The following is a 27,973-nucleotide window of genomic DNA, read 5'->3' as shown; positions in this document are numbered from 1 at the left end:
GCTGGAATAAAAGGTTTGGTGGCTGCTGGGGAGCACCATGGGCCTTGTGGTGTCCTTTGTTCTATAGTTCCCAAATTTGTGTACAGCCTTTTTGATTGGGCTGCGTAAGCCCAGCGTCCCTTTTGTTACTTCTCTGGCCCAGGTCTCTCTATCCCCACAGGATGTCCTCCTTCCATCACAGTGTTTTTCCTTTGTGTGTGTGTGTGTGTGTGTGTGTGTGTGTGTGTGTGTGTGTCTCCTCCCTAAGACCTTGTCACTAGCAGCAGCAGGGAAGCCCTGGGGGTTCACTTGTGTCCTTGACCTCTGTCACAGAAGAGAATTCAGGATGAGTAAGAGGGAAGCAAAGTTAGAAAGTTTATTGATGAAGTCTGAAGACAAGATACACTTGAGGAGAGTTGGTGTCAGGAGCCTCAGCAGTCACTGTGAATATGATGTGGGAGCTTTGAAGCCGCTCAATCTGCAGCCATGTTTAGACATTAGGGAAAGTTTATATTGGCATACTTTTCCTTTCTTCTTTTCTTTTTTCTTTCTTTCTTTTTATTTTTTTCAAGACAGGGTTTCTCTGTGTAGCCATGGCTGTCCTGGAACTCACTCTGTAGACCAAGCTGGCCTCAATCTCAAAGATCTACCTATCTCTGCCTCTCGAGTGCTGGAATTAAAGGCATGTGCCACAGCTGCCTGGCTTCTTACCCACAGAATTTTGTCCTTGAAGAAGAGTCCATTTTAGGTACACTGGACAGACTTGCTGCTAGAGAAGGCAGTACTACTAGAGATGAAATGTTCATGTGGGGATGTGGCCCAGTTGATAGAGTACTTGCCTAGCAAGAATGAGGCCCTGGATTCAATCCCCAGCATCGTGTAGACTGGACAGGATGATGCATGCCTGTAACCCTAGCACCTGGGAGGTGGAAAAGCAGAGTACCAGGAGTTCAAGATTACATTCAGCTACATAGAGAGTTTGAGTCCAGCCTGGGCTACATGGTACTATCTCAAAACAACACAAAGACAACCAACACCATTCATTAAAGGGCTCCTTATTTCTATGTAGATCACATGTAGGCAGGTCTCATAGGGCATACTTCATTAGCCATTTTAATAATCGTAATTTGTGATGTTTCTCAGAAAGTGGGTATCATTATTTTGCAGGTGGTCTGGTTAGTGATATAAAAATTCATGGGGTGTCAGTCTGTGAGAAATGGAAGTTAGAGCAAAAGAGAATGAGGAGCCCTCTTACTTATCTCCTCTCTGTTTCCTAACTTGTTATCTGCCTTGGTTAGTTCAGCCCTGCTGAGATTTCTCAGCCCCTGTAGGCCAGTTATCCCCAGGCACTGACATTAACCTTCTCTATGAAGGTCTCTTCCCTCTGTACTGTGGACAGCTGGTGAGGACTCCTGCCCAGCACACAGTTCTCCTAACAGTGCCAGGTGGCTGCCAAGATACTATGAGAAAGTGGAATGCCATCCCTTCCATGCCACAGTCTGCCCCCACCTTTTCCTTTGAGTGTAGTAACTGGTAACTGTGTGGTTTAGGAGGGTCCTTTGCAGTATGTGAGGGTAGGTTGAAGTTTTTAAGGAGTGAGAACAGGGCAGGGATCCTGTATCCTCTCATGCTTCCTGGTGCTGCTTGCTCTGCCTGGGTCTTTTGATGCTTGTTGTGGTTCATCTTTGCTTTTTCAAGACAGGGTTTCTCTGTGAAGCCCTGGCTGTCCGTGAACTTGCTCTGTAGAACAGGCTGGCCTTGAAATCACAGTTCTCTGCTTTCAGAGTGCTGGGATCAAAGGCATGTGCCACCACCACCGGCTCATCTTTGCTTTCTTTGAGTTTCACTGCTGAAGCGACTGGAGTCAGTGCCCTGTTGGCTTACAGGGTTCATGTTACCTTGGTATTAGCCTAGGGGGCTGATGCTGGATTGGGGAACACTCAGCTCATGACGTCAAGCTAGATCCACCAACAGAGACTGATACCCACAGACAAGTCTTGCATCATGTTCTGTTGAGTTTCAGGAATATTTTTCCACGCCTCACTGGCCTGCTCACTTTTGAGGACTTGCTGCTCACTCCTGGACATTTCTATCCCTGTTAGGAGATGACCATTGTTATGGCGACTGGTTGGGGCACAGAAGCAGCAGAGGAGAGCAGGGTTTGGACTTCTCAGGAGGTGTTGGCCTTGTGCTCTTCCTTAGGCTCCTGTTCTCATAGTGCTGACAGGGCTGATCAATCACTTGATTCTGTCCTTAAACTCGGGATGCAGGCAGTGGGAAATTGAGGATGGCGTGGGAGGGTGGTGGTGGCTTAATGCTTGCAGCTGGTCCTTGGAGCCTCATTATTCTTACCTCTTAGCACAGACTTGCTAATTGAATGATTCATCAGACTGGAAAGTATTCTAATGTGATTGAAATTCTGTGCACGTCTTACATCACTGTCTTTGTGGCATGTCTTACTAGTTACCTTTATTAACTAGATGCTGATTTGTGAGTGTTCTCTCTGACATCACTTGGAAATAGCTCTGCATGTGGCAGGTGCTTGCCTGCAATACAGGGCACTGGAAACTCCTTGTAGCACCTGTCACATGCAGTATGTTCTGAGGATCCTCCAAGTAGCTACTCAGAAATGGCGGTGATACCTGGCTTCTGGTCTCTGAGGAAACTGAAGCTCTGTCACAGCGCCTTTGTATAGACCCAGCAGCAAAGGTTAGAGCCCAGAGCTTTCCAAGACCCCATGCATTCTCCCCAAATCACGTCTGTATGAAGAGGCTGCTGGTGTGCTTCTTGTAGGAGCTTGAACATACTTCTTATTTCATGAACTATGGACTGAGGAGCCCCTTGAATGAGTGTAGGTTTGCGGGCACCAGCATAGACATGACAAACTGAGGAGACTTCTGGCCCTGCGGTGAAGTCTCTCCTTTTAGAAGCTTAGTTGCCAAAATCATACCTTTTTCTTCTGGTGTGTTCTTCCAGCCTGGGGATGGTCCTGGCTACTGTGCCACTGTTTGCTTCTCTGTCGTCACCTGTAACCCTCCGGTGACAGTTGCCGCTTTCCCACCTACAGTGTCTTGCCTTGCTCATCCGGTTCCTAAACTAACCATGACCAGCCTAAGAAAACGTATACACATCTTTTTCTCCTTTTTTGTTTTGTTTCATTTTGTTTTGTTTAGAGACAGGGTTTCTTAGTATAGCAGCTCTGACTATCCTGAAACTCAGCTTTGTAGACCAGGCTGGTCTCATAGAGACTGGCCTGTGTAGCATGAATCTTAGATGGTCTTATTAATAAAATCAAACCCAGGACCAGGTATTGGGGTGAATGCTGGAAGGTCAGAGAAGCAGAACAAGCCACAGCCACCTCACTTTGCCACTTCCTCAGCTGATCCTGTTTCCTCAGACTGGAAGCCTCTGAGTCCTCATCCAGAATGAATCTCAGCTGAACTGTTGCTCAAAAGCCTAAAAGCTTAACCAGCTCTATCTAGTTCCTGGTCCTCATGCCTTAAATACCTTTCTGCTTTCTGCCATCACTTCCTGGGATTAAAGGCTCACTTCCTGGGATTAAAGGCGTGAGTCACCATGCCTGGCTGTTTCCAGTGTGGCTTTAAACTCAGAGATCCAGATGGATCTCTGTCCCAGATGGATCTCTGTCTCCCAAGTGATAGGATTAAAGGCGTGAGTGCACCATTTTCTGGCCTCTATATCTAGTGGCTGTTCTGTTCTCTGACCCCAGATAAGTTTAATAGGATGCACATTATTTTGGGGAACACAATACCACCACAAGCCTGTCTCTGCTTCCTAAGTGCTGGGATTAAAGGTGTGTACCTCCACCACCCAGCTTCCAGCTTCTCTCTCTCTCTCTCTCTCTCTCTCTCTCTCTCTCTCTCTCTCTCTCTCTTTTGAGACAGGGACTCATTGTGTATGCTTGGCTAGCCTGGAACTCATTATATAGACCAGGCTGGTCTTGAACTCACAGAGATCTTCCTGTATCTGCCTCCCAAGTGCTGGAACTAAAGACATGCATCACCATACCTGGCCAACTTTTTCTTATTTTCTTATTTGGTGCTTGGGATGGAATCCAGGACCTAAAGCATCCTAGGAAAGCTGTGGTTCAGTGAGAACATCCCAGCCTCTCAGTGATGTTTCTCTGTATGCATTTTGTGGGGTTTGTTGTTGTTTCTTATGTATATGAGTGTTTTGCTTGCATGTGTGTATATGTACCACATATATGCCTTATGCCCATGAAAGTCAGAAAAAGGCATTAGATCCCCTGGAACTGGAGTTACAGATGGTTATGAGCTTCTATATGGGTTCTGGGAGCCAAACTTGGGTCCTCTGGAAGAGTAGCCAAAACTCTTAACTGCTGAGCCATCTCTCCAGCCCCTGTGTGCAGTTTTTTTAATTGTTATTTTTAATTGTGTGTGTGTGTGTGTGTGTGTGTGTGTGTTTGTGTAATTGTATGTTTCATGCATACATGAAAGATTGCAGGTGCCTGTGGAGGCTGGAAGAGAACTTAGATCCCCCAGGGCTATAGTTACTCGCAGTTGTAAGTGACTGATGTGCATGCTGCTGGAAACCAAACTCAAGTCTTCAACAAGAGCAGCAAGCACACTTAACCACTGAGCTGTCTCTCAGCCACCTCTATGTACAGTTTTAAATGCGTTTGAAAGCTTTAAAATGGTTTTTCTGGTGATTGGTTACTGCTTGGTGGCATTGTGAACATAGTTACTACATTTGGAGAGTTTGGGGCCATTATTTCTTTAAATAGGTTTTTCTTCACTAACCTTTCTCTTCTTTTCATGGGACTCGGTGACAGACTATCAGTACGCTAGGTACGCTCCCAAGGCTCCACTTCCCTAGTTCTCTGTCCTCCAGATGTACTCTATTCCTCTGTCCAAGGCTTTTACGTACCTCTTTCTTCATCAGCTGAGATCCAATCCAATGTGGTTTTCATATTGAAGAATTCTGTTTGCTTGTTTTGAGATTGTGTCTTTGGGTAGTCCAGCCTAGCCTTAAACTTCCTGTATACCTGAGACTGACATTGAATTCTCAGTGGTGCTTCCCCCACCTTTGGAGTGAAATCACAGGCTAGCACCAGCATGCCTGCCTTTCTTCAGTTTCTGTTTCTGCCTGGTAGATTGTGGTGACTGCAGTGATTACGTTAAAGCCTTCCAAGATCCCCGTGGCCCATGACTAAATTCTACCTGTCTGTTTGGGAACCAAAGCAGCATCTGAAACTTGTGTTTCCTAATTAGATGTTTGCTTTGGCCATCCTGGTGCATAGTGGGTTCCAGGACAGTCAGAGCCACATATTGAGACACTGTACTAGGGGGGAAAAAACGCTTCAGTGAACCAGAACTAGGTGGATTTTTGGGTGACTGCCACAGTGTTCTGCAGAGCGCCGTGCCGTGCCGCATAACTTCTAGCCAGTGTGCTTCATTTTAAGTTTGGTTATTTGAATAGTAATGTATCATACAAGGTTCAAAAGTGAAAAGAATATAAGAAGATACTTGCCCAAATTAACACAATGGCCATGGCCAGATTTTAGGATCTCTTCTCCAACTACGTTCTTTTTGTTGTTGTTTTGTCTTTTTTTTTTTTTTTTGGTTTTTCGAGACAGGGTTTCTCTGTGTAGCTTTGCGCCTCTCCTGGAACTCACTTGGTAGCTCAGGCTGGCCTCGAACTCACAGAGATCCGCCTGCCTCTGCCTCCCAAGTGCTGGGATTAAAGGCGTGCGCCACCACCGCCCGGCTTGTCTTTTGTTTTTTGAGGCAGGGTTTTTCTGTGTAGCCTGGAACTTGCTCTGTAGACCAGGCTGACCTTGAACTCAGAGATTCACCTACCTTTGCTTCCCGAGGGCTGAGGTTAATGGCCTGTGCCACTACCACCTGACTCTCCAACTACTTTTATGCAAAAACAAATGCATAAAATAGAGTGTGTTGTCATTTATAGAGAATCACATTTTTCTAAGTTGTTCCCTTTTCTGTTAAGCAATTGATGGCAAATTTGATCTTGAAGCTAGTGGTCTCATCCACAGAACCCTGAGATCAGTCTGTAATGCTCTCTTTTTTAAAATGTAATTTAATTTATTATCACGGGTTTGGTCTACCAGGGTGAATGTGCAGAAATCAGAAGACAACTTTGTAGAGTTGGTTCTTTCCTTCTACCTTTATACAAGTTCCAGGGATTGAACTCAAACTACCCACTGAGTCATTGTATGCTTTTTTTTTTTTTTTTGGTTTTTTTGAGACAGGGTTTCTCTGTGTAGTCCTGGCTATCCTAGAACTCATTCTGTAGCCCAGGCTGGCCTTGGACTCACAGAGATCTGCCTGCCTCTGCCTCCTGAGTGCTGATATTAAAGGTGTGTGCCACCGCAGCCCGGGCTTTTTGTAGTTTTTAATGAAACTATATATTCAGATACTGAAATATCCTTTAAATAATATTTTAAAAATATTTATTATCATTATTGTGCAGGCATGTTTGTGTGCATGTACATGGCATGTACATGTGGGCATATGTGTGGAGGTCAGAGGACAACTTTGTGAAGTTGATTTTCTTCTTCTACTTTCGCATGGGCTCGGGATTGAGCCCAAGCACCAGCTTTGCCCTTGAGCATCTTCACCCACTGAGCCATCTCGCTGGCCCTGAAGTGTCTAACTACTGTGCTTTCCAGCACTCTTCTTACCAGCAGCAGTCACTTTTGGGTTAATACACAAATTTTAATCTGTTATATTTAACAGTAAAGAATATTCTACTTATGACTGTGTCACGTTTCATTCACAGTCACCAAATGTTTGTGTCCCGTCTTTGGCTCCCACAATTCATGCTACTGGGAGCAGAAGGGCATGTGACTCCCTCTTTAGGGATCAGTCTCTTGGGTATATGTGGATGTACTAATGAATAAGGGATTGTTCTGAAATCTAGATTAGAAATTCTACTGACCTGTAGTGGTTTTGTGTTCCCCCAAAATACTGTGCACTCTAATAAACTTATCTGGGGTCAGAGACAGAACAGCCACAATATTAAACGTAGAGGATAGGCAGTAGTAGCACATGCCTTTAATCCTAGCATTCCAGAGGCAGAGATCTACCTGGATCTCTTTGTGTTCAAGGATACAGCCAAGCATGGTGACTCATGCCTTTAACCCCAGACAGTGAGCCTTTAATCCTAGGGAGTGATGATAGAAAGCAGAAAGGTATATAAGGCATGAGGACCAGAAATTAGAAGCATTTGGCAGGTTAAGCTTTTAGGCTTTTGAGCAACAGTTCAGCTGAGACTCATTCTGGATGAGGACTCAGAGGCTTCCAGTCTGAGGAAATAGGATCAGCTGAGGAACTGGCAAGGTGAGGTGGCTGCGGCTTGTTCTGCTTCTCTGATCTTCCAGCATTCACCCCAATACTTGGCATTGGGTTTGATCTTATTAATAAGACCATCTAAGATTCGTGCTACACTGACCCAAGGAGGTTTTTTTGAGACAGGGTTTCTCTGTATAGTTTTTTTGTTTTTTTTTTGGTTTTTCGAGACAGGGTTTCTCTGTGTAGCTTTGCGCCTTTCCTGGAACTCACTTGGTAGCCCAGGCTGGCCTCGAACTCCCAGAGATCCGCCTGCCTCTGCCTCCCAAGTGCTGGGATTAAAGGCCCTTTGTATAGTTTTGGTGCCTGCCCTGGATCTCACAGAGATCCTCCTGGCTCTGCCTCCTGAGTGCTGGGTCTTAGTTCTAGGTTTGTCCAAGTCTACCTGCTAGTCATATGTGCACAGCTATGCCCAACATTTTATGTGAGTGCAAGGGATTCAAATTCAGATCCTCATACTGGCATAGACAGTGTTGTTACTCCCTGAACCTTTCTCCTCCCCCCCCTCCCACCTTTGTGTATGTGTTTTGTTTTGTTTGAGGCAGCATCTGATGTAATACAGGCTGGCTAGAGACTCAATATGTAACTGAGGATGACTTTGAATTCTTGATCTTTCTGCCTCTACCTCCCAAGAGCTGTGATTACAGGCATGTATCACCATGCCCAGCTTACTCTGTGCTTCTTGTTAAATATATTTCTATTTAATGTTTTGAGTTGCTGTAGCAGGGCTTCCCATGCTCATGCCACTTTGATGTAAGATAAATTTTCTGAGTATAGATTAAGTATAGATTCTGCTGAAGTTTTCCTATATTCAATTGCTCTGTTCTAGTGATATCTGTCTTAATTTGGGCTTCTCAGGGCAAAGCCTGGGTAAGAACTGGTGTGGGAACTCTTGTAGGGGTATGTACAGGAGCAGTATGGTGGGAGGAAGTAACCAGTTGTACTGAATCAGCACAGGAACTCCAGGGGTGCAGCTCTTCCCATGATGGACTGGCTCCAGATTGGTCTCTGTCCAGTGGTGCAGTAGAACTGTATGGGACAGAAAGGAGGCTCCTCCTACCCTCAGCACTGGCTCTGTGGGGATCCTGGGTACAAGCCTCCATATTCTGGGGTTGATGTTACCTTCTTCTGTGGAGAAAGCTACAAGGCCTCAGGAAATTCATCAACTCATCATACCTAAACTGGAACCCAGCATTAATGAGTGATGGAGCAGGCTCCTTTCTGCCCATTGTCCTGCTCAGTCAGCATTGCCACCTCTTCCTCAAGACCCACAATCATGGCCCCCAGGGTGATGGTATGTGCTGTATGTGCTCCAGGAATGTGAGGGTCTGAAACATAGATGAGCATGAGCAAGCTTGCTTCTGTACCCAGTGGAGCATGCTAGTCACACATTGACAATTGTCTGAGCCTCTCATAAGGTTCCAAGAGATGCCACATTCCCAAAGATGCCATAGAATGGTGGGTTTTGGGGACCAGGTTGGGAATTAGGGTCAGTGGTGACAGATGTCCATTTTGGGAAGATGCAGAGGCTAGGGTAGAAGGTAGGGATGGCTGTGCAGCAAGGTGAGTATGCTCAGTCCTGCTAATAGTGCTTGGAAAAATGGCTGAAAGTAGATTTCATACTATATATATTTTACAGAAAGTTTTGGACTGCCCCATAGTTGGCCACAATTGACATGCTTTTTTCTATAGACAGTACACTGTTTATGTTGCTATGCTCAGGATAGGAGCCAATTTGCACCAGCTTCTGTTCTGTGCTCATCACCCCTTCATGCAGCTTTGCTGGAGCAAAACTGTCTCCAAAGCCTCATTTCCAGGGCTGGAGAGATGACTCAAAGGTTAAGAGCACTTGCTGATCTTGTAGAGGGAATCCACATTGCATGGCTCACAACAGTCTCTAACTAAATCTCCACGGGAATCCAATACCCTCTTCTGGCCTCCTTGGACATCTTAACACACATGGTATACACAGCAGACACATATACATAAGTAGTAATACAATTTTTAAAAAGCCTAATTCCCCGTAAGAATTGAGAAGTCTGACCCACTCCCTTATGCTTCACCCCACAGGTGACCTACGGCTCTTTTGACTACACTTCACTGCTTTACCTCTCGGATTACTTAGAGGACTTCGGTGGAGGGCGCTTTGTGTTCATGGAGGAAGGGTCCAACAAGACAGTGGAGCCCAGAGCTGGTAGGACACAGCCTGGTGGGTTGTCCTAGGGTATGGGATACAGATATAGTTCAGCTAGATGGCATTTGTGCATGTTCACAAGCATGTATGTACACACGCATGCTCTCTCTCTCTCTCTCTCTCTCTCTCTCTCTCTCTCTCTCTCTCTCTCTCTCACACACACACACACACACACACACACACACACACACACACACACACACACACGTACTGTGGGTGAGGTGGACTTTACTCCAGGCAATACTACATTTATAGAACACCTACTCTACATCTTTTGGTCTTAGTTCTAGGTTTGTCCAAGTCTACCTGCTAGTCATAACACCCAGAGGCCAGCTTTGTTACTCAGTTGCCCAGTGTTACTGCAAGTGACTGGCAGGGCCAGGCTTCTAGGGTTATCAAATTGGAGTTGGAGTGCAGGGTCTCACCAGATTCTGTTGCATGCTCCTGTTCAATACCTTTTGTTTGTTTTGTTTTGAGACAGGGTTTCTCTGTGTAACAGCCCTGGCTATCCTGGCTGGCCTTGAATGCACAGAGATCCGCCTGCCTCTACCTCCCGAGTGCTAGGATTAAAGATGTGTGATACCATGCCTGACTTCTCCATGACCTTTTTTGAAGGGACCTAACAACTTAAAATTGAGTGGCCCACGTGCTCTAAGGAAACAAACCAGCAGCCCAGAAACTCAGCATGTTTATTATATGCTACTGAGCAAGGAGGTGTGTTATTTTATACAGCTAAACAGGCAGCAGGAAGAGAGAGCCACTGGGTCTGGCTTGGGCTCTTGAAACCTCAAAGCCCACCCTCAGTGACATACTTCCTCCAACAAGGCCACATCTACTCCCAAAAGGCCACATCTCCTAATCCTTTCAAATAGTGTCACTTCCTGGTGACCAGGCATTCAAATCTTTGAGCCTATGGGGGCCATTCTCATTCAAACTACCATAAGACATCACTATTTACCACTTAGGGCTCCTGAGGGGGGAACAGGACTCAGGAGGTCCCTCTCCTGAGATTAGAGGGACCTGTTTTGGAACTCTGGGGACCTGTCTAGGACTGTTTGATGGTCAGGACCCAGTCTGCTCCCTAGATGAGGGTAAAAGCTGATGAAATATGTCAACTTCTGGCTTTACCTACTAAGGTAAGTAAAGTATTAAGCACACTACCAGTGTCAGTCACTCCTGTGAGAAGTATACCCAGTACCTCCTTCTAAAAGCCATTTTAAAACTTAAAATATAGAAAGAACAAATATTTAATTTCATAATGAATTCCCTAGAATCATGACAGTGGGCTATATCTGTGCAATGTTCCTCTTCCTGGGCTCATGGCAGGTTCTCTGGCCATCTCTGGGTGCATTGTTCCCCTCCTTGCATCTGTTTTTGCCACTGCCCAGCCTGGTGCTCAGAATCCAGCAAAGCCATTCACACTCACCCGAAGTTCATTATGAAATTCATTATGAATTATAATTCTCCAAGGGAAGAAGCTGAAGGGTAGGGTCCTGGTGAGCCAGGCAAGTTTCCTGCCATTCACCACAAGTCCCAGCTCTAGCCGTCCATGGGACACACATAGGGTCCTTCTGACCAGGTGCTCATTGAGTCTTAATGACCAGGGGTTTTATTGGCTGTTGGTAAAGAGAGCACGGCTGACAACCCCCAACCCATGGAGCCCTCTGGCTCTCAGAGGTTGGGCTTATTCCGTATGGCCCTGGGCCCTGCTGTAAATCATGAGGCTGGCTGGACTATGTGGTGGGGCTCACAACCCAGGTCAGCAAAGACTGTGGTCAATCCTTTCTCTGAAATAGATAAGGTGTGGTCAGTCAACTGTTTATTTGCTCCCACCCTGTGCTGTAACCCCCGTCCGCCCTTTAGGGGTCCCAAGCACTTTATGGACTGAAAGCCAGCAAAACTTTGGAGTTAGCTGTCACTCAGGGACTATGATTACATGAGGAGACATGCAGGATTCTAGAAACCTAGGTCACTTTGTGATTTGATTTTTTAGTTGCCAAGTTCAGTCCTGCTTTAAGGAAGTAGGTGGCCATCAGACAGTGCTTCCCAGGGATAGGAGGTGTCATACAATCCCTTGTTCTGAGAACTGGGGTGTCCTTGTTCATCATTGTGCTTGGCAGTCCTTGTCTGTCTTTGTCTCTGCTCTGGGGCTGATGTTTTGATTCCATTGTAAGGGTCCTATCATTTTGTAACTGCAAGGCCTCTCTGACATATCTGTCATTTCAAAAACATGGACTTTTGAGCTGTCAGAGTTAAGTGGAGTTCATTAAAAGTAAATGAAGTCCGAAGCCTGCATTAGCCTATGTCAGCATTACCTATGTCAGCATTACCACCATCATTTAGGGAGTGAGAGTCTGCAAGCAGTGAGGAAAGTGACAAACATGACTATTTTCCCTCACAATGCAGTACTCCAGTCTGCAGCCGTGGAGGTATCCATTCGTTGTGCGAGGTTGGGTCCTGCAAGCTGAGCCTCTTTATATCAGCTGACTTCCCAAGTCACCTGGTCACAGGAGAGGCTTCAACTAGAGTACAGGAGTCACTCTTGTAAAAAGGGGATGCTGTAGCCATGCACCCTGCAGCTGTGTGCTCACCATGAGCTGTCTCCCTGGCTTACACACTCTGTCTTTTTCTGTCTCTCTCCTCTTCCTCCCACCCTTCTGTTTTGTTTGTTTGTTTGTTTGTTTTGTTTTGAGACAGTCTCATGAGGCTGATCTTGAATTCCTGATCCTCTGCCATCATTTGCCAAGTGCTGGGATTACAGTTGTGTGCTGCCACACCTGGCTTTATTTCCTCAACTCTTGAAGGAAATCAAAGCTGAAGCTCTTAAGAAGTCCGACTTATTGGGGTTGGAGATTTAGCTCAGTGGTAGAGCACTTGCCTAGCAAGTGCAAGGCGCTGGGTTTGGTCCTCAGCTCTGAGAAAGAAAAAAAAAAGAGAAGTTCAACTTATTGATCTTTTTCTTCTAGTATTCATTCTTTTATTTATTTATTTATTTATTTATTTATTTATTTATTTATTTATTTATTTATTTATTTTTGAGACAGGGTTTCTCTGTGTAGCTTTGTAGCCTGTCCTGGAACTTGCTCTGTTTATAGTATTCATTCTTTAAGATAATGCCTAAGAAATATTTGCCACCCTAAGATTATAGGGATTTAAGCCGGGCGATGGTGGTGCACGCCTTTAATCCCAGCACTCGGGAGGCAGAGCCAGGTGGATCTCTGTGAGTTCGAGGCCAGCCTGGACTACCAAGTGAGTCCCAGGAGAGGCGCAAAGCTACACAGAGAAACCCTGTCTCGAAAAACCAAAAAAAAAAAAAAAGATTATAGGGATTTTTCTTGTGTTCATTTGTAGAGACTTTATGACTTTTATATTAATTCTTCTGATCCTTGTTGAAATAATATTGATGTGTGGTGGGAGGTAGGGGCCAGTGTTCCAGTGTTCACTTGTTATATATGGGTTTCCAGATGTTTCTACATCATTTGTTGAAGAGACTATCTTACCCATCAAGTGATCTTGAAGCTTTTGTCATAGGTCCATAGACTGTGTCCATATGCTTCTGGCTCCACCCACTGAGTGACATGCCATAATGTCTCCACCACTATAGCTTTATAACCTGGAACACAGGTGGCATTAGTCCTTATTCTTCATTTTAAAAGTTGTTTTTGCTGCCAATTTTTTTTGTCTTCATTTCTAAACGAATTTTAGAGTCTACTTGCTAATTTCTGCAAAAATTTTGATTTGAGTTACATTGAATCTGTGGGGTAATTAAAAGCAAAATACCAAGGTTTTTGGCTGGCCCACTTCCACCTACAAGTGCTCCCATAACTTTTGTGTTTTCATTTTCCTATCTTTTACTCAAATACGAGATAAATCAACACCATAGTATGTTATTAAGTTATCCTCTCCCCTCTCTTTAAATGATTTATCCCTTCTCAGGAATTAGCAGCAGAGTGTCCTCCCCCTGCCCCCACTCTCCACCTGCTCATCCCTTCCAATATTTCCCACCCCTTTCTGGATCCAGGTTTCTAGCTGGGAGTATCTCCCTTCAGCCTGTGGCAAGGAGGCTGCAGTGATGTTTCTGAATGTGTCCTCATTTTACCTTTTATCCCCTGGTGCTGGGGATGAGCCCAGGTTCTCATGAATGCAGCACAGGCATTATACTGTAAGCTGTACCCCTGGATCTCACTGTTTATTGTTTTGTTTTGCTTTGAGACAGGGTTTTACTCTGTAGCCCAGGCTGACTGGGCACTTCAGATCCTCTGTCTCAGCCTCTCGACTCCTGAGATCATATATGAATATCACACTGCCTGGTGCCCTCATTTTTTTAAATTTTATTTTCATTGGATGTTAAATTCTGAGTTTATAGGGGTCCTATGTGCTTGCCCTTCCTAATTCCCCCCAACTTTTTCTTTCTTTCTTTCTTTTTTGAGAATGGTCAAGCTTTTCTTGAACTTATGGTCCTTTTGCCTCAGTCGCTAAGGTACTGGGATTCTACATGAGCCACCATTTGTTTTTATTTTATGTGTGTGTTATCCTTCATATTGTATGTGTCCTGTGTCCTTGAAGTGTTCACAGATGCCAGAAGAGGACACCAGATCCCCTGGAGGTACAGATGGTTGTGAGCTGCCATGTGGGTGCTTGAAATTGCACCTAGGTCCTCTGCAAAAGCAGCAAGTGCTCTTAACTGCTGAGCTGTCTCTACCCTCTTTTTTTGAAATAGACATTCAGATATCTCAGAATACCTCAGGCTAGCCTTGAATTCACTCTGTGGCCAAGGGTCACTTTGAACTGATTCTCCTGTCTCTACTTCTCTCTCAAGTGCTAGTATTGAAGATGTACACCATCATGCTCAGTTAATCCAGTACACAGGATCAAACCTAGGACTTCATGCATGCTAGGCAAGCACTCTCCCAGCTGAGCTATATTCCCAGTGAAATGTTTGTTCTGTTTTTAAGCAGGGTGAAGGGATTTAACCAGCAAATAAAGGGTCTAGTGACCTCATGTCATCTTTGAGGTATTAACATAAGCTTTGGTTTAAACAAGGTAAGAGGTGTTCATAATTAAGCAGTCTTGGACAAAGTTAGGTATGGTTAACCTTTGTCTCCATTCTGGTTCTCCAGAGTGGTAGGAAGTTGTTTTAGCCATCATCTCTGCTCCAGAGTGCACTCTCACCTACCTAGACAATTACCTTCATCTGGAAGGATGGTCTGTCCTACAAGACTCTAGCACTCATAAAAGGTGACTGCAGGTTTAGGATAATGACATTTCTGTGCTGTTAGCCTAAAGGGGGATGAGATGGTCAGGAGATAGTCCTCAGTCCTTAGCATGCCTACAGAGAGTCAAGCAGGAGTCTAACACAAAGTAAAGGAGATGGACACAAAATGGAGGCAGAGATGTCAGGCTTTCATTCTGCTTTTCGTTGTCCATGGGTCTAAGTGTAGAGTATGGACAAGCCCCTAAGTGCCTGTTTTACTACTGTATCTTGGTAAAGGATATCACATAGCCAAGAAGCATGAAAGAGACAGAGAGGGTGGGAACAAGTGGATTAAAATATCTTATTCATTTTTCTTTCTTTTTTTTTAAAGATAAGGTCTCACTATGTAGCCCTGGCTGGCCTAGAACTCCATATGTAGACCAGGTTGGCTTCAAACTCACAGAGGTCTGCCTGCCCTTGACCCTAAGTGCTGGGATTAAAGTCATGGGGCAACCCAGAAAATGTGGGGCGTTTACCCATCAACCCCACAGCTCCCCAGAGTTTTCTTGAGTGTGAGCAGCAGGAAATATTAGATAGAAGGATTTATATTGCGGAGATAAACAGATAGAAAATAAAGGACAACATCGAGAGGGCCTGGAACCTTTTCCAATGGGCCCTGACTGTCTCTGCCCCAGGTTATTTGTAGAGACGCCAAGGGGTGGAGCAAAAGACCTCCCCCCCAGTACAGCCAAGTGCAGACCATCTCAGACACCTGCACTCAGGCCCTAGTGCTGGAGTTAGAGCCAACTGAAGCTGCCATGTGGGTGCTGGTCATCATACCCAGAGGACTCTGGAAGAGCAACCAGTGCTCTGAACTGCTGAACCATCTCTCCAGCCCCAGTGATTAGTTTTTATTTCCCACCTGTCAGACCTGGAAAGCTACTAGCAAGCCTCTGTCTCCCCACAATAGAAAGTCCCCATAGAGAGGAAGACTGGGGGTCCCCTGTGCCCCCTTGATGCACCCAGCACTGCTGGTTCAGTTATCTAAGTCCTCTGGCTTTTGTCACAGCAGTTGGGGGTCAGGGTTTCTCCATCTTGTCCAGTGCTGTTCTGTTCATTGCTGCAAGTGTGGCCTAGAGGTTACCTCTGTTTTCTCTTCCTCCAGGTCGAGTCTCATTCTTTACCTCAGGCTCTGAGAACCTGCACCGGGTGGAGAAGGTCCTCTGGGGCACCCGCTATGCCCTCACCATTGCTTTTACCTGCAACCCTGACCATGGCATCAAGGATCCAGTACTCACGTAACGAGCTAGGTTGTGTCCTGAGGACCATGTCTGGAAGCCTGTGGGTGGCACCCTAGTGTTGGGACACAGCCCTGTCGATGAAGACACGCCCAGGCCAGGCTGAACGTGTGCTCACACACACTCCCCCATTTCAGCCCATCGCTGCACAGAGTGCCTTATGAATTAGCCTGAATTTTGATTTGCTGGTGTTTTAATATTTTCATCTGTGAGTAAATCAAGGAAGGAGCCTTTCACCTGATAGCTCTGAGTGTGTGGGATGCCCGCCATGGCTGGCAGGCCTCATTCCTCAGGAGGGATCCCCATGTAGGGAAGAAACACCCATGTGTTATTGGAGCTAGACATCTTGCCCCAGCCCACATAGCCCACTGAAGGTATTCAGTTCTAGAATAGACCAGGCAAAAAGGAGGGGACATAGGAACGGAAATGGTGGCACTTTGGAGAAGGCTCCAGTAGTTGGTGTCTCTGGGAACCTGAGAAATTTCATGGGTGAAGGATAAATCTGTGCATTTAAGGAGGAGATGGACATTGTGTGACTGGGTGACTAAGTCTATACCTGAGAACAAGTCCAAGTATGTCCCTGCCAAGGAGGGTCTCATCATCCCTGTGCCCAGCATGAGGCACAGTGTGTTTGTCTCCTCATTCTGGTGCCATCTCTTTTCCCATCAGCAACAGTCAGAAGAACTAGGAATAAACGTGCCATGGGGAGGCCTGGGCCCCAGGGGCAACTCCAGCTTGATCAATCCAGGTCAAGCATGGGCCACAGTTGCTCCCTGAAGCCACATCCCCTGACCCCTCCCCCATGCACACATGTAAATAGAGTCCCAAGAATGTCCCCAAGAAACAGACTCATCTGGCCATCTTGATATAACATCCTGGGAAGAGCAGCTGGGACATCCCTCTTCTGTCCAGGAAGCATGGCACATGGCCATGCACCCCTGAAGTAGGTGGCCCTGGTGTTGAAATTACCCCCACAGCCCATATGCCTCCAGTGGTTGTTCAAGACAGCTTAGGCATATCAGGCCTTTGAGCTGACCTGCAGCATGATTAAAAATAAAGGGGCGGGGGGGGGGGTGCTCCTAGACCCTGGGAATGAGTAGATGTGAGGCCAATGAAGGTATGAGGAGATCTCAAATAGAGGAGCCTGGATCTGCATTGTACTACCTGTCTCAGAGCAGGATGTCTCATCTCCACATGCAGAGGATCATGCCTTTGTTCTAGCAGGTTGTACCACGGACAAGACAGTGCTCTGAGTGCTGAGGCCTCTGCTACCCCCTATTGGTCCTCCTGAGTAGATCATGGGAACAGACAAGTTCTGGCTGGTGGATGAGGCTGACTGCAGGGCTGCTGCTTCCTGGGCCTTTTCCGTCAGGGCAGTGGTGCCAGGCCTCCCTGCAGTTGTCATCTTGTGGCTCTGACTCTTGGATTTCTGGTGGTAGTTAAGACAGGCATGTCATGGGCTGCATGGCCAGGCTGCGTGGCACTTCCCCCATAGTCATAGCCCTTTTATCCTCTGCGGCCTTTAAATACTAGGCAGTACTTACCTGGTGAGGAGGTCTGGCCATCTTATCCCAAGCCAGCCAGACACAGCATGAAAAGCAGTACTTGAGTGGGAATAGGTCATGGGTCTTAATGAAGCTCCAGAAGCTTCTGGAAAGGTCACATGGCCAAGAACACTCCTCCACAGCTGGGACCAAAGCTGGGATCAGGTGTCAGCATGGGCAGGGGTTTGGGACTGGAACAAGGGTGATCCTGCAGGTCCTAGTAGTTAAGGATAGCTATGGGCATTTGAGCAAGCATCACCTGGCAGCCAGTATAAGGTGACACTCTAGACATGGGTTCAGCCTGTGTTATACTACAACCTGACAGGTTTCTTCAGAGCAAGTGCAAAGCCAGTGCAGTTTCCTCCCTCAGACTCACAGCCAAGTCTGCGTGAGCCCCTTCTAGACAATGCCAAGGAGGCCCCGTAATCCTCTTCCTTTATCTCTGTGGTTGTCATTGAAACATTGCCAAAGACATGTCACGTGGAAGCCAGGGAGTGGAGTTCATAAAAGACCTTCATTCACTACTTCTGGGCCAGCATCTTCTTATAGTGCCATGCCTGGACAGACCTAGTGAGTAAGAGTTGAGAGTCCTGTGGATGTGACAAGAGCTGACCATCCTGTATGATACCTACATAGTAATGTCAGCTTCAGCTGAGGCTGTCCCCACAGCCACAAGACTCCCCACTTGTTGCTTGTCCTGCAGGTCTAGCTCATGTGGACAGAATGAAAGACACTTTTGCTTGTCACCAAAATGGAGATCAAAGACTGCATGGGTCCCACCTTGCAAATCTCCAGTGAAAGCACTGGGATTCTGGAAAGGAAGCCAGGTCTGGGAGGCAGGGACTTTGGATTCATGGCTACCCTGCAAGCTCAGGTATGGGCAGGTCTAATCCCAAACCCTCACATATATTCTGTGAGTCCCATCCATGGTTTCCCATACCCAACACTTGCAGTGGAACTCTGGAGAGATCTGAAAATCGTCCTGTTACCTATCCAGCCTCCACACAGCCTTAATCTAGGTACCATCAACCTCTGTGGAACCTCTTCCAAGCCTCCATGCAATGTCCCACCTCTTAAATGCTCTTAACTCTGAGGCAGGAGGTAAGCAAAGCAACAGCCAGAGTTTATTTATGTTTCATGTGCTCAATTGACACATTACTTTCGAGATAACCTGGGGAAACATCACCCAAAGTTCAAAGCAGCAAGACAAACACATTGGAAATAGTGGGTTGAAATCAAACAAAGGAAACCTGGATACACTTCCCCAGAGGCTCTCTGATAAACTGCAGTCCAGTCCCATCTCAGCAGTCTCTCCTGGGACACCTGACACTGTAAATATCAGGGTTTCATCCATTTCTTGAGTATCTGTTTTCATCCCTGTGAGTCGCCTTGTGCCAGGCCTTCAGCTCTCTCCATGGATCTCTGTCTTTCTGTCTCTGTCTGTGTCTCTGTCTCTCCCTCTCTCAGATAGTGTCTCATTGTGTAGCTCTGACTGGTTTGGAACTTGGTATGTAAATGAGGCTGACCTCTAACTTACAAAAGTCTGCCTGTCTCTGCCTCCCAAGTGCTGGAAATAAAGGTGTGCACCACCATGCCTGGCTTTCCATGGGTCTTAACCTGAGCGTCTTTTCTGTGCTTTTATTTCCTTCCTGTTAGCACCAACTGGGAGAGAGCAGTTCTTGCCCGTTAGGAGTTAAGGCGCACCCCTTTGTTCTCTCTGGGGCTCTCAGTTGCCCTTTTGTACTGTGATCGCCCTTGGTATCTGCACCCGTATGTGCACACCATGTACACACATGCAAGGAAGGGTCTGTGGCCTGTGGACTGCCCCGTAGAGGAAATCGCTCCGACTCAGCCTCATCTGGCTTTCTATCTTATTAAGCCTTCTTGAGGCCTAGATTAGGCAGAACAAGGGGGTGCTCAGGGCTGTATCCGTATTCTTGAGAAGGCAGGCGGGGCTCACAGAATTCTCTCTGGCTGTGCCATGTTGGAAGATCACACAATGCCCCCTCCTATGACCTTTTATAAGAACAGAGCACGCCTTTAATCCCAGCACTCAGGACCCAGAGGCAGGTGGATCTCTGTGAGTTCTAGGCCAGCCTGGTCTATAGAACAAGTTCCAGACAGGCTCCTAAAGCTACACAGAAAAACCCTGTCTCAAAAAAACAAAAAGAAGAGATAGCACTAGTTGATGGGCTTTTTAAAAGGCCTGAGAAGGATAAGGGAATGGGTACCCTAGGGTCTCCACACACCTTAGCTTCTTAACTTCATGCATCTTGCCTCAATCTCTTGTCTTTCCCCAGTGTGTCCAGCCCCTCGGCTCAGGCCTGCCCAGCTTTCACCCCCCTGCGGCAAAGCACCCTTTTAAGCTCAGGGAAGGCTGGAAGTACTCAAAGTGTGTGTGTGTGTGGGGGGGGGGTCTTGGCTATGCATAGGTCCAGACCAATGAGCCATCCCATCTTTGTCTTTTAATGAGGCCAATCATGGGCTGGGTCTGGGAGGGATAACCACCAATAACCACCACCTTTCCCCATGTGTCAGTGCCCCTCTCAGAGGCCTTCAGCTCAGACAGTCCTAATACCTGTCTACACTTCAGGCTTTATGTGCATGTTGATTCACCCACCAGGCCACAGGCCCAATCCTGTTCAGGGTCCCAGGCCTACGAGGATTCTTGGCATAGATTAGCCAACACTGACTGCCAGTGTACCGGGCACCACCCTGGGCACCCGTGGTGCCTCTGATTCCACATTGATGCATACTTACCGAGTGAGACACAGGATCTGGACTTTCGATCATGCTATGAGTTGCCAGAAGCTGTGAACGGCTCACTATGTCCCTGCTGGCTAGCTAAAGTAGCTGCGTTCCAGGCTCATGGCCACTGGGCAGATAGAAGCCCCACCAGCACAGCCTCTGGGCAGTGTCTGCTAAATCCTGCAAGAAACCATTGGTTCTTAGCATCTGACTGCACATCCTCCCCCTTGTTCTCTGTCTGCAAAGCCTGAGTGCCCCTTATGCCCCTAGTTCCTTATCTAAGAGGACTTAATAGAAAAATGACCAAGCGTCAGGACAGCTGAGGTCACTGTAATACCTGAAAGACAGATGGCCAGCCAATCTGTGTAGTCTGAGAGCACTGCAAGTGAAAAGAGCTGGGTAGGGGAGGAAGGGAAGTCTCCAGAAGGTGACCCCTGGGCTGAACAGAGATCATGTGTTGATAGGGAAGGGTGGGCAGAGAGGTGTGATGTGCTAGACAGAGTCCTGGCTGCTTTCCTGGACTTCCTTACCATTGACCCCACCCTGCCTCAGCATCTGTGGTTCTGGGAAGACAAAGCTGCAGTATACCACTGCTCAGCCATAGGCCACTGCTAGCCTGTGCATCTGTCTCTGACAGCTTAGGGGACAGGGACAGGGATCGGGATCCTTTGGAGCCAGGTCAGTCCTGAGGGATTTGGCCTTCCTGACTCCACATGGGACAGGGTTCTCACTGGCCTAGAAATGGCCTCAGTCTGGAGGTGCCTAACATTGGCTCCAGCAACCTGGCTTCTGTCCATCCGTCATCTGTCTGGAATTTGAATGGAAAAACTTGCATATGGTGAGGAGAGGTGCCAGGACAGGCTTGACTAGCTCCCCAGAACCTTTCCAAGGGTATGTGAGAGCCTAGCTCTTAGCTACCCCTCCCCCATGGCTCTTCTGGTGGCCTGTCGAGAGCAACAACACCACCCCTCCTGCTTGGTGCAGTTCTGGGCAGGAAGAGGTTAGGCCTTCACAAACCAGTGACAGTCACTTGCTCCTGCTGTCCTTGCAGGTAAGGGCTTTCTCATGTTTCAGCACTGGCAGTATCATCCCCATAGTCCAGGTGGGGCCCCCTGTGGTTCCCTTTAATTGAGATAATATCCACTCTGCTTGTAGGTGATACTTACCAAAGGACTTCATTCCTGGAAAGATTATGAATGCAGGAAACCTTGATGTGTGTGCTTTTCCATTGATGAATGACTTACAGGGGTGTAGGCGTGCTCTGAGCCATGGTGTCATCATGTACACCCCCACTGGTGTACCCCACGCAGTCACCTGGGCACCTCCTACCTTTTCCAATTTGGAGCTGTAAAAACATCTAGCCTGGGAGATGTGGCATTAACCCTGAGCTGAGGCAAGGTGCTCTGAAGCCAAATCCAAGCAATAATAGAGCTGCTTGAAGACAGATCAGCCTTCTGGCTGGAGAATGGGATCATGCCTGGTAAACTGTTTATCTACCAAGTTTGCCACCTGAGGAACTTGCTTCCTTCATTCACTCAGTCCATTCATCTACTAGATGTGAGGTCTCCACTGTCTTGCTTGTGGGGTGCACAGCTTGTCAGGATACCATCACTGTTGCCTGGTTTTGCTCTGGACTGAGACAGCTGAGTAAAGGTTTGGATAAGGACAGATATGTCTTATCCCTGTGGCCCTCTCATGAGGCACAGGGGCACTCAGTCTAGCCAGGCCATCTGGCTGCTGGGCTTGCTGAGGTCTTCCCATATTTGGCAAAGTCTTCTACCCCTGGCACTCTCAACACTTGACTTGGCTTTTTACAAAACAACTCCAATTTAGCCAGTGTCTTTCAGTGGAGTACCCACCAGCATTCTATGAGAAGAACTTTCTTCTCAAACACACTGGAAATACCTTGGATCAGTGGTGAAGGCCAAGAACAGGAAAGCTCTAGCCTCTCCATGAGCGGTCATGGCCCAACCACTAGAACAGTGACTTGGCTTTTACTCTAGACAAGCAGTGGCCATGTGGCTGCACCACTGTTGGTTTCAAGTATCATGGTGCACCTGACAATCTGTTGATATCTGTGCTGTATAAATCCATGTGTCTACCTGTAGATTGTGGTTCATCCATCAGCAGATTCCTTAAAGCCACAGAAAGTGAGCTATGCCCACTGCACAGCATACCAATAGGATGCAGACACACAAGGCCACAGATGTGAGATCCTACCATAAAGTTCTAGAATAGTTGTTCTCAACCTGTGGGTCAGAACCCCTTTGGGGTTGTATATCAGATTTTTATATTATGGTTCATAACAGTATCAAAATTACAGTTATGAAGTAGCAATGAGATAATTTTATGGCTGGGGGTCACCACAACATGAGTGTAACTAGATGGTTTCCTATGTCCCACACAGTCTGCAGCCGCTCAGACCCAAGTAAACACACAGAAGCTTGTATTAGTTAAAACTGTCCATTAGCTCAGGCTTTCCACTGACTAGCTCTTACATTTAAACTCAGCCCATTTCTGTTAATCTATATGTTGCCATGTGTTCTGTGGCTTTACCTGTGTGTCATTACATGCTGCTCCCTGGACGGCAGGCTGGCAACTCCTGACTCAGCCTTCCTCTTCCCAGAATTCTCTATATCTGTTTATCCCACCTATACTTCCTGCCTGGCTACTGGCCAATCAGCTTTTTACTTATCAACCAGAGCAGCACATTCACAGCACACAGAACACCCCACAGCACATGAGGAACTGTATTAAAAGGTCATAGCATTAGGAAGCTTGAGAACCACTGATTTAGCAAAACCTAACTGAGAGCAGCAGGAACAATCTCGGGGAGACAGGTTGGCCAGGCCTTTGGGACAAGGTAGCTGGAGATGCTTGTAGGACATGTTCAGGTCCTGTCTTGTGGACATTATCAGCATGACCAGGTTAGAATCAGGTGCTTATTGTGGGCAGAAAAGCCTCTTGTTGAAATCTTCTGATTGGGGTAGACAGGTTTCCATAGCTGCTTGGTGTGTAGGGAACTCCATTTTCCTCACCCACATCCTTTTGCTCTGTGTACACCTCACAGAGTAGAGCCATTGACCATGAGATTCACAAAGCAAAGGAGCCCAGGACCCAGTGCATAGGGCCAGAAGGGGGCTGAACCAGACCTAAATAATGAGGTGGACCCTGGAGAAAGGAAAAGTTTAGCAAAGTGGGGCCTTCAAAGGCAGGGAACCTCTGGTGGTTGGGCAACATGAGCCTGGACCCTAGTTCTGACTTCTTCAGTTCCCAGGCTCTTACACTTACTCCATTTCCTTCTCCCTGTGGCATAGCCAGTGATGGCCCAGTGTGCAGGGTGTCAATCTCGGGAACCTGGGAAGCACGGGACCCTTGTTAGTCTGGAAATGCTCTGGTCTAGCTAAGCTTGGAGTAATGGTGGAGGTCTCCGACACTGCTATACTTAAATAACATTCCCAAATTTAAAGCTGCAAGTATCCTCTGGGAGAAATTTAAGAAAGTATAAGATAGCCGGGCGGTGGTGGCGCACGCCTTTAATCCCAGCACTCGGGAGGCAGAGCCAGGCGGATCTCTGTGAGTTCGAGGCCAGCCTGGACTACCAAGTGAGTCCCAGGAAAGGCGCAAAGTTACACAGAGAAACCCTGTCTCGAAAAACCAAAAAAAAAAAAAAAAAAAAAAAAAAAAAGAAAGTATAAGATTAAAAAAAAAAAACAAAGTTTCCCCACCATCAGCTAACATTGTTGATACTGAAGGCACTTCTGTGAAGCTTTTTTTGTATATGTGTGTGTATATTTACACACCATGCAATCCTACACACAGGCATACTTGTACACACACACATGCATGTCCACATACAACCACACACCAGACTCCTGTGCACACAATCACAAATGCATCTCTGTTTGTTTTAAATGAAACTTGAGATTGTGCTATACAATTTTATGTTCTGGTCTCTCTCCATGACCACCGTGCCTCAGGTTCATCCCTTTCTGACTCCACAGAACATTCTTTGAAGATGCCATGCTATGACCTAGTTAACAGCTGTGAGACATTCCATGACAGTGCTGAAAGCAAATCCTTGCTGCATAAATCCTTATCGACATCTGATATTTGGATTTCAGGATAAAATCCCCATCTCTCAGGCAAGAGTCATAAACATTGGTGTGGCTCAATTTATTTATTTATTTGAATTTTAAAATAGACTATGTTTTATTTATTCTTTGACAGTTTCATACATGTAAACAATGTATCTTGATCATATCCATTTTGTATATATATATAATTTTGTGGTGCTGGGCATGGAACCCAATCCCTCATACCTCTTGGGCGAATGTTCTATCAACCAGTCCCACGGGGCTCTTGATGAAAAAGGTCAATTTTTTGGTTTTTGTTTTGTTATTTTTTTTTTAAACCACAGACTCTCTATTTTGGCTTGTAGCATTTTTTTTTCCATCAAATTCTAAATGGCCTACATAACCAGAGGTGTTTCCTCTTCTTGAGAGCTCTGGGTTCTGGTTCAGACTTCCTTCCTTCCTTCCCTCCCTCCCTCCCTCCCTCCCTCCCTCCCTCCCTCCCTCCCTCCTTCCTTCCTTCCTTCCTTCCTTCCTTTTTTAATTAGGGTCTCACTATATAGCCCTGGCTGCCTGGAATTTGCTGTGTAGACCAGGCTGGCCTTGAACTGCCTCTGCCTCCCAAGCGCTAGGATTAAAGGTGTGCACCACCACCACCACCACCACCACCACCACCACCACCACCGTCCACTGGGTCAGACTTGCCGTCGTCTTTCTTTTCCTCATTTTAGAAATATGGGCACTCATTTTTCTCCTTCATTCTTTTATGATTTTATATTTCACATTGTCTTAATTAGGGTTTCTATTGCGGCCACTATGGCCACTGCAACTCTCATAAAGGAAAACATTTAATTGGGGCTGGCTTACAGTTTCAGAGGTTTAGTCCATTATCATCATGGTGGAACATGGTGGTGTGCAGGCAGACATGATGCTGAAGAAGGAGCTGAGAGTTCCACATCTTGATACACAAGCATCAGAAAGAGACTGTGTCCCACACTGGGTATAGCTTGAAAATAGGAGACCTTAAAGCCTGTCCTGCCCCTCCCCCACAGTGACACACTTCCTCCAACAAGGCTACACCTTTTAATAGCACCACTCCCTATGAGCCTGTGGGGCCATTTTCTTTCAAATCACCACACGAAAATGTTTAAAATGCCACCTGAGTTTTGCTTTGCCTGAGGGACACAGTCTCATCCACTTAAGGCAAATCTCTTGTCTCCAGGGTCAGCCTGGTTCAGATCTGAGCCAGGTTACCTCACTGGAAGGTTATAGTATTGGGGTGTTTAGCACCTTGGAGGAAAGTGGCACAAAGGCCTTGGAGCCTCTGCTCTCCTGGCTGTTATCCACACTGTGTCTAGATCAGAAGCAGATGTTTCTGACTCTCTGCCCAAATCCCATGGCCTCAGACAGGCATCCACAGCCAGGCTGAACTGTGATGAGTGGCCTCGACCTCCTGCCCAGGCAACACTGTCCAGCAGCTCCTACCCAGGTTTAATTAGGATAAAGCAAGAGCCCCGGGCAGAGTGGGTGGACTTCACACCCTAAGGGCATGTGAGTCTGGAACCCTGTCCTGGAACATAGGTGTCCCAAGAAGCCAACTCATCCTGGGACAGTCAGAGGCCAGCTCCACCTTCCTCCAACACTCTGACACAAAGCACAGGGTGCATCACACGGGCATTTCAGCTTGTTTTCTTCTTGGCTAGAGTTTGAGTGTTGGGTGGATGACATTTAAAAGCTAAAGAACTTGATCTATCATCCTATGCCCCTCAGCCTCAGTGGGCTCATCCATCACACAGGTCAAGTTTCCCCTCCCCAGCCACTGGCTATCACTGCCCAGGAGGCGACGCCTGGACTCGGATGGGGACCCCATCAGCTCATGAACAGCCAGATCAAGCCTAGGAGCGTGGCCACTCCACCTCTGTCTCCTTCCCACTTCTCATGACCCCTTCCCCTCCCTGCTATCAGTGCATCCTCCCTCCTCTCCTGGCTGGCCAGAGCAGCACAGGCCCTCTCCATCATAACTTTCCCTGAATTTATTCCAAGCTCCAGACCTGACTATCTTGTCCTTGCCCAGGCTTGGGTCCTCAGGCCACCTTTTCTTGTCTTTTCTGTTTTGACAGCTTGGAAGCTACTCTAGAAAAGCTCATGTCCTAGGGAGCCCCTGGGTACCAATCAGCAGGACTGCTGCTCACCCCAGGTTCAGACTCCCTGCTGGCACTTTCTATTTGGAACAGGAAGCCTAAAGTTCTCTGAGGACCTGAGAAGTGAAGAGGGAAAATTACCATGTTAGCTGGCAATCATGGGTCCAGGAGGACATTGTCCCCAAAACATGGTGGGTGAGCAGGGCCCAGGTCAGTGATGGACAAGCTGTCAGGACAGTAAAGTCCTGCATGCTCCAACAGGAGTTCGCTAGCAGGACTTTCAGTTTGTGCTGGATATGACAGGAAGGTCTCAGTGGAGGGCAGCTCCGGCTCCCAGCTAGACGTGAAGGCAGGCAGGCCATAGAGGGGCCTGCCACTGAAGCTATGGGCCAAAGAAGGACAGAGCCAAGGTGACTCTGTGATGATGGCTATGCCCAACCCCACTACCCAGAGAGGTAGAGAGACTTGGAAGCTATGCTTGGGATCACTCATATTGGAAGCTCACGTTACCTCCATTGTTAGTTTGTCATAGGCAGAATCTCTAGAGGATGGCAGAGTGTGCTGTGTGTGTTTAGTATGTGTTTGTATATGTTGTGGGTTTTGTGTACATTATATGTTATGTCTATGGTATGTACATATATGCATATGGTAAGTTTGATGGGTGTTGTACATGATATGGTATGTGTATTAGGGGTGAATGTGTGAGGTAAATGTTTTATGCATTTGTTGTGTGTGATGTGGAATGGGTGGTGGGATACATGTTTGGGTGTGTACTTGGTGCATTTGTTATATGTAGTGTGTGTGTGTGTGTGTGTGTGTGTGTGTGTGTGTGTGTGTGTGTGTATGTGTGTGCATTTTCATTATTCTGCACCAACCTCTGTCAGTGCTGGTCCAAAGAGGCTCTGAGGACAGATCTAGCTGGTGCCAAGACTCTAGGATAGTGACTGTCGCAGAGATGCTGGTTATTCATCCAAGTTTTTCCAGGACAGTGGTTCTTATTACAAGTGGCCTTTTGGAAACTCTGGCTTTAGGACTTTGTTCCTGTCAGGCTGGTAGGGATATCTGGGATATATCAGGTCCCTCTGGGTAAAGACACATGTTCCCACAGACCTCACTAGGTTACCTCCCTGATGTTGGCTCTAGGGATGGAGCTACACTCTGCATCACTCAGGCTTTTCCAGTTCATGGCCACCCCATCCTGTATTCTAGAACAGCCTCTGAAGGGAGGAGGGATATGGTTCTCTCCAGGGATGGTACCCACCCCTTCAGTTGTGTGCTGACTCTGGATCACAGTGCCCTAAGTGGGCATATAGTGTTGCAGAAACTCCCTTCTCTGGGTCATCTGAGCTCTGGAGCATGAGGAAGCCTCCCAGAGAAGTGGGCCTGGAATGAGGGCCACCCCTGTCCAGGACTGAGCCCACAACAGGAGTGGGTATCAAGTAAGGTGGTACAA

At 47.0% G+C, this 27,973-nt stretch overlaps 1 protein-coding gene across 3 annotated transcripts in view; it reads left to right on the top strand.

Moving 5' to 3' along the window:
* The window catches only part of Ogfod3 (2-oxoglutarate and iron dependent oxygenase domain containing 3), a 32,155-nt gene extending 14,981 nt beyond the window's left edge, over positions 1-17,174 (top strand). The window contains exons 8-9 of one of the 3 annotated variants that reach the window (XM_037201273.1): positions 9,399-9,537; positions 15,882-17,174. In XM_037201273.1, coding sequence (XP_037057168.1) covers positions 9,399-9,537; positions 15,882-16,018 — 276 coding nt within the window. In that variant the 3' untranslated portion in view covers positions 16,019-17,174. The remainder of the gene's footprint in view (positions 1-9,398; positions 9,538-15,881) is intronic. The other 2 variants (XM_028884958.2, XM_037201272.1) reach the window with 2 other exon arrangements.
* Positions 17,175-27,973: the final 10,799 nt, after the last annotated feature.

The sequence above is a fragment of the Peromyscus leucopus genome, chromosome 8b (assembly GCF_004664715.2).
Source record: "Peromyscus leucopus breed LL Stock chromosome 8b, UCI_PerLeu_2.1, whole genome shotgun sequence".
Lineage (NCBI taxonomy): Eukaryota > Metazoa > Chordata > Mammalia > Rodentia > Cricetidae > Peromyscus > Peromyscus leucopus.
The sequence above is the reverse complement of the archived record's forward strand: the minus strand, read 5'-3'. Positions and strand labels throughout refer to the sequence as shown.